This window comes from Chaetodon auriga, chromosome 21 (assembly GCF_051107435.1).
Source record: "Chaetodon auriga isolate fChaAug3 chromosome 21, fChaAug3.hap1, whole genome shotgun sequence".
NCBI classification, from domain to species: Eukaryota; Metazoa; Chordata; class Actinopteri; order Chaetodontiformes; family Chaetodontidae; genus Chaetodon; species Chaetodon auriga.
In genome coordinates, this window is record NC_135094.1 from 9,286,142 (window position 1) to 9,296,187 (window position 10,046).

The window sequence follows — 10,046 nt, forward strand, 5'->3', positions numbered from 1 at the left end:
CCCTGGATGCCCTGTTGTACGTCGGGATTGGCTGAGACTTCCCAAATCTGGAATGCTATTGGCTGTCAGCGCTCCCAGAGCCCTCCTCTTACTACACCAAGTTCGGTGTATTGAGATTGTTTTGAGAGATGAGTTGAGTTGAATGCTTTGCTAGCTAACAGTTAGCCTCCAATCTCAAAGTTCTTGCGTGGACAGACAGTCTCCAAAATGCCGAGGCTAGAGGTTAGTTGAAACTATCATCCATTAGCAACCATTTATAAGCAGGGACGCGAGGAAACGCGCCATTCATTTTCTTGCTAATTATGTCGGTAACGGTAAGCTAAGGCAGCTGTTAGCCAGCTAGCTAAAAGAAAGCTAGCCGAAGGGGTAATTGCTCAGGTTGCTAGTTTCTTGCTAGTTAAATAACGGGGTAATTATCTGAACAGCACTTACTGTCAGCCTAAAGCAGGGCTCGTAGATGTTCGTGTCATTCGTCAAACATTCTGTAATTATGCTGTAATATGCAAGTTAATTAGTAAAGGTTAGCTGTAAAGCTAGGTTAATCTACACTAGCTTGTTAGCATCGAGTAGTTGTAGTAGAGGCTCAGTGCATCTTAACAAGGTCTTTGACTGTCTGATAGATACTGTTTTTCCTAATTATATGACAACATTCTTGCTGGCTAATTCCACCGGGGCGCATCTTTAATGTTTTATAGTCTGGTGTCGTTATACTAATTCTAAATTCATACTGTGTCCCGATGTTTTGTGTTTTCATTGCAGCACGGGCATGGCAAGGATTTAAGGACCAGCTGTTAAATGTGTTGACTGGTACCTTATCATATAGGCAACTGTTAGTACAGGATGCCAGAGATGACTGAAACTCAGACACCTGGTCGTAAACCCAAGTAAGCATGTTTGTTTTAATCAAATTATCAACACAGGCACTTGGACAAATATATACATGGTTGTAATTTATAAAATGTAAACCTTTATTTTCATTTTTGCAGAAAGAAGAAAAACAAAGAGTCTCACAATGCAGGTGAAATGATGTTTCCTGTTGTGCTCCTGTTCAAGCATTGCTGCTTTGTGTACATAGATTTAATGTTGTTTTATTGTTATTGTTTGTTTTAAATGGTGGTCACTGTCTGTCTTTTCTTTATATAGTTGAGAGACACAGGAAAGAGAAGATTAATGCAGGGATTAACCGCATTGGTAATCTTCTGCCCTGTTCCCAGGCACTTAAACAGGTAAGAGACAACCTGGCATTACTGTTTTGTCTTATTTGCAACATGTTATGATGAAATTAGCGTCCAGGCCAGTTAACTGTTGTGTGGCACGTTTTAACATCAGACCTTTATACCTTTATCTACAGAGTAAGAACATGATTTTGGATCAGGCTTTTCGCTACATCACTGAACTGAAGAAACAAAATGATACAATGCTTCTGGAAGGAGGAGATAAAGTCCAAGGTAAAGTTTAACCATTGTACACTTCACACATTGTTTTTGCGGTAGAGCGCACTTGATTTTATCATAGTTTATTTATACTTAAAGTTGTGAGAGTGTGGCTATACAACGTGTTTGTTTGGAATCATTAACATAGGACTAAGTACCCTTGATTGATTACATGTGTGCTTGTTCTCTGTGCAGCTGAGGAGATTCGTCGACTCCGGCGTCAGTTGGAGGAGCTGAGGAGGGAGAGCGCTCACTACATCGAGCTCCTTAAAGCCCATGATATTAGCCTTCTAGAAGATCCCACTATTCACTGGAAGGGCAAACAACGCTGTGCCAAGGTTGCAAAGGTGACCCCCACTCATCAACTCCCAAAGGGGATCATCGTCTATTCCAACGGCAGTGTGATGTGTCCAGCAGGGAAGGAGACTAGCCCAGCGAAACAGCCTTCTGAAGCATTAATTCTTCAGCCACCCTCTGAGGTCAGTGCTAGGTTGAGGGTTAATGGAGCCCTGCTGCAAGTTAATACCTCTTCTTCCACCCCTGCACTTCTCCCTGGATCGACCGCCACTCCCACCCATTCTACACCAGGCCTGAGAATGATAGAGCAATGTGTGGTGGAGACACCAGCTGCAGCTCCTACTCTGCCACCTTCTGTGTCTTACATCACGCTTCAGATCCCTGCAGCCACCTCAGCCCTGCCTCAGCAATCGCAGCCTGCCACTCCAGCCCCCAACCTCACCATAACAACTACTTCATCCTCACAGCCCCCCACTGAAAGCCCCATTCAGCCTGTGTCCAGTCTCACAACACTTACCCAGGCTACAACCACATCCAGAGCAGCAACTTCAGAGGTTTGTCCTTGTGTCACACAGGACACTGCCATGAGGACTGTAAGTTACACGACTATTCCCAACAGCCAAGCCCTTCTTAGGGTAGGAGCGGCAGGCAGCACACAGACTACCTGGACAACCCTGCAGATGTCAGGGAACACAGTGCAGCCAGTCTGCCAGAGTCTCCCTACCCCAGAGGTCATCAACACCACCCAGGCTGTCCAGCAGGTGACTGTGTGTCCAATAGGTAACAAACCATCTGTTCAACCCATTCAAATACAGATGCAACCACATGTGCCTGTACAGCAAGCACCCATTACAGCCCACATTCAAGCACAGCCCTTTCAGAGACCACCCCAACTCCGGCCTGCAATCCTGAACCAGGCACAGCCTCAGCCTGTCCTAGCCCCCCAACCTCAGTGTGCTGTTGTACCCCGCACAGCAATAGTACCCCAGCCAGCTGTGGTGGCCCACCCTGCCATCGTGTCGCAGCCCCAGCCTGCTGTACTTCAGCCAGCGTCATTGGTTCCCCATCCTCCAACGGCCCTCATACCTCAGCCTCAGCCTGCCCTGGTGCCCCAGCCACAGGCCACCGTGCTGCCCCTCCTTCAGACCATGCAGGTGCTGCAGGTCAACCCAACCGGAGGGACAGCCACAGCTGTAACTGCCCCACAGAACACTAACAACCCAAGTGTGGTCATCCTGCAGCAGGCCAGTACTTGCCCAACCCAGTCAGTTGTAAGGGAGGAAATAACCAATCAGACACCCTGTCAGCATATTGTAATCATCCAGGCACCCAATCAGGCTACACCTGCCCCTCAGAATCCTCAGGTTGGCATGGTGCCTTCAGCTGTGCCTGCTGCAGTGCCAGTTGTGTCGACTCAAATATCCACAACCAGCAGTTCCACGTCTGCCACTCCCTTACAGAGTGTTGGGGGAAAGCAGCTGGTGCACATTCTCCCACGGCCTACTCAGCCTCAAATGAACCATCCTCTTCAGGTCACCCAGGCCTCTTCTTCCCCATCAGTTCCTCCAACCCCACAGACTATCACTGTGAATGGCCAGGTGTTTGCCTTGCAGCCCATGAAGACTTCTGACAAACCCAGCTCTCAGGGTGGCCAGAGTACACTCCAGCTGGTCCAGCCCACCACCTCTGAGGAACCAACTACTAATGTGGCCCTCAACAGTTTAGGGGCACTCAGCAGTCTCAATCAGAGCATCTCTCAGGGCCTTCCACTTACCATTTCTAGCCAGAACAATGGTCAGCCTCCAGCTGCCCAATCATCAGTAGTCCAGCAGAAGCAGCCTCCTGCTCCAGCATCCGTCCCTGGAACCTCACTTGCTTTACCTGCCCGGCAGCTACAGGTCCCTTGTTTTAATCCAGTCAAATCCGGACTTGTGGTTACTGCCTCTAAGCCTACAGGAAAGAGGCTTCGTGCAACTTTGAATACAAAGAGGGCAACACCTAGAAGGACTAAACCAGCCAAGAAAAAAGAGCTCAGTAGCACTCAGCCTGCTGTTGTTGTTCCAGCCAAGCCAGTGCCTGCTGCAGGAGAAAGCCAGACAGTTCAAGTCACAGTATCTCAAGTTTTACAGTCCTCAACTGTAAAAGTCACAGACATTCCCCCCACTTGTACCACAGCTGTCACAACTACAGATTGTAGTGAAGTTATAGCAGATGTCACCTCTTCACAGAACACTCAGATAATGAATGTGTGTAGTTCCTCTGAGTCAACTGCACTCAGTCAGTCCTGTCCGCAGAGCAAAAGCTCTGTCGTTGCAGCTAAGACTGATGTTATATTCAGTCATACTAACACTAGTGGTGTGGCAACTGCAGTTACAACTACCGGTGCCACATCAGTCAAGCCATCAGTTAGTGCAGCTATGGCCATTGAGAGTCAACCAGCTGTAGTATCTGGCAACAACTCAGCTCCAGTTAAACAGTCAGTTCCAGAGGTTAAACAGGCAACCACCAGTTCAGCAACTGGCACAACACAAAGTATGTCAGCTGTCACCACTGGTGTTTCAAGGCAGAGCAGATCTGTGGTCAGTCCTGCAGGTGCCACTGAGACTCAGTGCACTTCCACCACTGTTTCCACTGCACGTATGACTCCAGTCTGCACCAGCAGTCTCACAGCACGTGCACCAGTACCTTTAAATCAGGCTACCCAATCATCTTCAGTATGTCACCCCCAGGGATCTAATAGCCAAGGTCCTCTGCCCTGTAATAAACCTGTGTCTGTGTCTCAGACCAAGTCTTCACCCTTGGTGTCCACAACTGTTGCACTTTCTTCAGCCCACAGCTCTGTTACAGCTCCTACAACAAGTTCAGAGTTTAGGAAAACGGTCACTACCAGTAGAACTCCAACACAGCAGGCTGATGTGAATATGCCCAACCCCTCCCCCTGTCACCCTGCTGAAGTCAAACCATCCCAGGTCCCTCGAGGAGACAGGGAGGCTCTGGTAGAGAGACACTCCACAGCAACAGAAAAAGAGGGCTTGGTGGCAGCAACTTCTGATAATTCCTCAAGAAAGGATTTTGCCCTATCTCAGCAGGTGTACACTAACCTTGACGATCAAACTATAGAGCATCCTATGACTTCTAGCAGACAGACAGATTCTCCCATGTCTACAGGGGCTGGGGGAGGCAGAGGTTTCTCTGTGGCATCCATGCTTCCCCAGGGCCACGGTATTAGTGCATCATCTGGCTCCTTTGGAACATTTACATTCACCTCTGAGCAGGCAGAAATGTTGGCCTTGGCCATGCTTGAACAGGACAGTCCAGGGAGACGGAGTGGAGGCATCTCTGGGGACAACACTGCTTCAACAAACCCCCCCACAGCCACATGGGAGCACCCAAAAACTCCACCAGTGTCTAGCACTAAAGAAAGGGGCTCAGCTGGACAGCAGACAAAAGTGACTAAACCCATGGACACGATAACAGTTAAACCTGCTGTCCAGGTATCTGTCAGAGGACAGGCTGGGGAGGGGTCTGTCAGTGGGCCCAATGGAAGCAGACATCCACAAAACATCTCATACTCCCAGTCTCAGTCTCTCCCCCAGGTCCCTTCTCAGAGCTCATCTCAGAGTGGTACTAGCCTCAGTGTCAACAACCTAATCAGGCCCAGCTCCAGTCAGCAACCCTACCCAGGCTCTCCCAGTCTGGCTGGCCAACAGGGCTCAGTTCCCTCACCTGTTGGAACCTCAGCCCACATATCACAACCGTCAAACAACCCCCTCTCACCCTGCTCAGGTGCAGCCCAGCTTAATGAGTACACCCCCTTAAAGACAGCGTTGATGAGGGCCCAGGCTGGAGTTGGTGTGGGAGAGCGACAAGTTAAGATTATCTCCAAGCGGCAGGCCCAGGAGGAGGTGATGCTCAGCACTGGAAAACGGCCCAAGCCTTGCCCTCCATCAGTTACCACTGTCAGCCATATGGACGTGAAAGCACCAGACCACAGTCAGATGATGGTAGGACAGCTGCCTCCCACATCTGCTGCTGTCATGACAAGGATTAATTCAGAAAGTGCAGGCCCCCTCTTCTCCACAAACACTTTCATGAGCCCAGTAGTTCGGCCCACGGATGTACACTGCCCTCCTCAAGGACCCCCAGAGCAGAACCAGCCAGGTGTGCTTCATCTGCCCCAGGGTCATCCACAGCATGCTGCAACCCAGCCTGGCCAGCACCTGGGAGGAAACCTTTACATGAAACAGCAGCAGCAAGAGCAGCAGAGACACCATCTGTATCATTTGCAGCACCACCTGACACAGCCTGACCCCACACAGCGGCACTCACTACACCAGAGGGCGCTGCAGGAGCAGCAGCAGCATGTGCAGAAGAAGCGTGGACTTGTCAGAGGCAGTCAAACTGGTTCACCTGCTGGCCTGCAACAGAAGCAGCATCACTTGGAAAAGTCTGGAGTTCAGCAGCAGCCACACTCACATCAACAACAACAGACACAGCATCAGCAGCACACACAGCAGCAGTCACAGCAGCAGCACCAACAACAGTCACACCAACAGTCACAGCAGCATCAGCAGCCAACACAACACCAACAGTCTCATCACCAACCGCAGGCACATCAACAACAGCCACAGACACAGCATCAACAACACCAACAGCAGCAGTTACAGCAGCAGCAGCAGAGCTCCCACTCCAGACACCAGCAGCACCTGCAGCAGCAGATCCAGCAGCAACAGCAGCAGCACTTCAGACACCAGGAGAAGAGCTGTGAAGCTCAGGCAGCAGGCACCAGGGCGCACCACAGCAGCCACCTGGCTCAGCAGGAGCACCTCAAGGTCAGTGTTACATGGTAGACGGTGTGATTTAATAAGACTGAAAACACACTACAGTGGGATCCTACTTACTTATCGTCACCTACTTGATTTTGTCGTTGTATCTTGTCTCATTTTCATTATTAGAGTTTAGTTTTAGTACATTTGAAAATCAGTTAATGTTCAGTACCATTTAAACCATATGAGACATTGGCTGTATACACAAATACTGAATACTAGTACCTTGTAAAGGCCATTTCTAATTAAGTCCTTGATTATGATAACATGAAGGAAATGTATTATTACCTCAGGTGTGACGTGTCTGTCAGTGCAGTCAGATGGGTTAAAACAAGCTAAAACTGGCATGTTGGTATTTTTTAGCACTGGTTGGTAAATCTGTCTAACCTATTTGACACTGAGGCCATCAACAGTGTTCCACTTATACAGGCCTAGCTGTAACAGTCCACCGCAGCAGACCATATTTATAAAGCCACAGCTGAAAAAAAAACAAAACAAAAAAAATCCTAAAAACAAAAACAAAATGCTTCCCTGGGAGCTCCACAGCTCTGCAGCTCTGCCCCTTTTAACCACAGACAGAGGAATGAAAATTCAAGGTTGTAAGTAATTTAAAATGAAACACAATTAAATTATTGTAGTAACTTGCCAGTTGTCAGTATTTTCAATTTAAAGTGTGTCCCTCTGTACACATTTGGGAACTGTGGTTTTGAATGGGTGCAGCATCATTCATGGTTGGATGATTATTTTTTTATGGCAATCCAGCTAAAAGCACAGATTGATGACGTGGAATAATTCACACGATGTTTGTTTGAAAATAACATTTTGACTTTTGCACTCCCTCAGCCTGGTCAGGACCATAACGCTATGCAGAGGATGATGAGCTCAAGGACTCTGGAACAGCAGCTCATTTCTCCTCCCAGCAATCCTGTGTCCCGTTCGTCTGACCTGGCCTGCGCGCCGTCACGTCAGGAACGTCACCGTGTGTCCAACTACTCCGCAGAGGCGCTCATCGGTAAAAGTTCCACCAGTGGTGAACAGCAACAGCGCATGGGTCTCCACCTTCAGCCTGGCCGCGGTGCCACACAGGAGCAACCAGACCTCCGCGGTTACCTGGACACATCACGAGGGAAAGCCAACATTGCGCACAATCCACAGAATCGCCTGCCTTCTGACCACCCAGTGACCGCTGATGTTCAGAGGGTCTCGGAGTGTCCGCCGTTCAAGGCCATGGGAGGAGGAGGAGGAGCACATCAACTCAGTGGTTTTGAGGCTCAGGTGTCTCGTGGGAGTGACATGGCAGCAAAGTCAGTGCCGCCGTCCCAGAGGGGCCCTCAGGGGCAACAGCAAGGCGGGTTCAGGATGGGCGTTGGCCCTCCAGCAGATGGCAGGAACCGTGGCGGCTACAGTACGGCTCATCCCGGCTCGCAGGGGGTACAGGTAGGACCAGCACTGCCCCGGGAGCAGGAAGGTTGTCACCAGAGTTTCATGCAGAGCCTCCTTTCCCCCCACCTGCCTGAGCAGAGCAACCACCAGCGAGTGCAGTGCTGTCCCCCAGTCAGCATGGAGTACAGCTGTGTGCCTGGTAGCTCTTCAGGAGACATACAGGCCAAGGCCTCCAGCCCCAGTGTGCCCCAGACCCAGAAGGCCCCAGCTATGCGGCTTGGAGAGGGCAACAAGAGCCACATTTCTCAGGTCAGCAGTAATATGCATGGAGGCCCAGGTGTGCGCACAGGTCTCCCCCACCCTCCGACCCCACACAGCACCTCTGAGCCAGGGCGCTCCTCGGCCCCCTCCAGACCACCCACTGCTGTCAGCCAGCACTCTCGCCACATCGCTCGAGATGCTCAGCCCACCAAGCTGCGACCGGGCGACCGAGCTCGATCAGGTACTCTGAGACACAGTAACCCCTTTGAGCCAGAGGGCCACCTGCCTCTGCCCTCAGGAGGTGGGGTGCTGCTGAGCAGACCGCAGTCTGGAGGAGAGGCACGTCGCAGCACTATTGTTCGCTTTATGGCAGATAGTGCTCAGGTTCCGAGTGACAACAACCTGGTTCCTGACCAACACCTAGCACAAAACTTTGGCTTCCCCTTTATACCCGAGGGAGGGATGAATCCTCCACCTCCCATCAATGCTAACTCCACTTTCATCCCTCCAGTCAGCCAGCCCAACGCCTCCCGTACGCCGTCCCTTCTCCCAGTGGAGCCCCAGAACACTTTACCCTCCTTCTACCCTTCCTATTCTCCAGCTGCTCACCCCAGCCTTCCCAGTGATGTCACCCTCCAATACTTTCCCAACCAAATGTTTACCAGCCCGAGTGCCGACAAGGGCAGCGCTCCTCCACTTAATAACCGCTTTGGCTCTATCCTCTCCCCTCCTCGCCCTGTGGGTTTTGGCCAGGCCAGCTTCCCGTTGCTTCCAGATATGCCCCCAATGCCCATTGCCAACTCATCTGGGATCACCCCTCACATATCCAACTTCAGCCTCACATCGCTGTTCCCTGAGATTGCCACAGGCATGCCCACTGATGGTTCGGCCATGCCAATGTCTCCCCTGCTGTCTCTCTCCAACACCTCGTCTGCCGACTCTGGCAAGCAGCCCAATCGTCCTGCCCACAACATCAGCCACATTCTGGGCCATGACGGCAGCTCGGCTGTGTGAGGAGAGGTCCTGCTGCATTTTGATGAACTGGTGTTCTGAAGCAAAGAGTTTCTTTTTCAATTAGAGATGTTGTGTCCTTCTAAATGTTCAACAAGTTCAGGAGGCACCAGATGAACGGTTTCTAGGTTGAATTGACACCACGTCTGTCTGGTGGTGATTTTTGTTGTTTACATGTTTACACAGTTTCAATCTCAAATTGGCATATGTATGATGTCAAAGTTATCATTTGTAGTATTTCAAAAGTTTTTTGATTTTAAGGTGACAGGAAAATGTCGTCCTTTTAAGCTCTTTGTTTGAAACGTTGAACCGAATGGTTGTAAAACAAAATTAAATTTAGGTTTAGAACTTGAATTTAATGTATTCTGGGTTGTTAAGAAACCTTCTGCACAGTTACCTACCAATGTAATTTACTAACTTATATCAGGTTGTACTGTACAGAATCTGTTTTTTCCAAGAGCTATTTTGTAAATACCAATGTTTCATATCAGAATTGTTAGAATATGTATGTATTTGTAAATACAAAATTGATTAATAAAGTTTATAAGGAGACATTTGTATTTGCTGCCAACTGAAGAATCATGTGTTTCTTGCTCCACTAGATGGCACTTGAACTCGTCACTTTTTTTTTTTTTTTTTTTTTGTAGCTCTGGGGGTGTTGCAGAATCCAGCAGTGGGAGAAACAATGAAAATTAGTGGTGGTAGTGGTGTCTTTATTCCAACAAGAGTGGATGTTAAAACTAAGTTGACACATCTGTAGAAGGAAATTACACAGCAAATTATTTGTTTTCACTGTAAAAACAGCAAAAAAAGCTTTGTAATCATAGTGTGCAGA

General features: G+C 49.4%; 1 protein-coding gene across 2 annotated transcripts; it reads left to right on the plus strand.

The window, feature by feature from the left end:
• The first annotated feature begins 114 nt into the window (after nucleotides 1–114).
• Nucleotides 115–9,779, plus strand: usf3 (upstream transcription factor family member 3). Of its 2 annotated transcripts, XM_076761275.1 has the most exons (8): nucleotides 135–222; nucleotides 760–884; nucleotides 987–1,018; nucleotides 1,144–1,226; nucleotides 1,352–1,448; nucleotides 1,629–1,912; nucleotides 2,306–6,562; nucleotides 7,400–9,779. In XM_076761275.1, the coding sequence occupies exons 2-8, from the start codon at nucleotides 841–843 to the stop codon at nucleotides 9,212–9,214; spliced, it is 6,612 nt and encodes a 2,203-aa protein (XP_076617390.1). In that variant the 5' UTR covers nucleotides 135–222; nucleotides 760–840; the 3' UTR covers nucleotides 9,215–9,779. The 2 variants fall into 2 exon arrangements, with proteins under 2 accessions (XP_076617389.1, XP_076617390.1); XM_076761274.1 differs by having other exon boundaries at nucleotides 115–222; nucleotides 1,629–6,562.
• The last annotated feature ends 267 nt before the right edge of the window (nucleotides 9,780–10,046 follow it).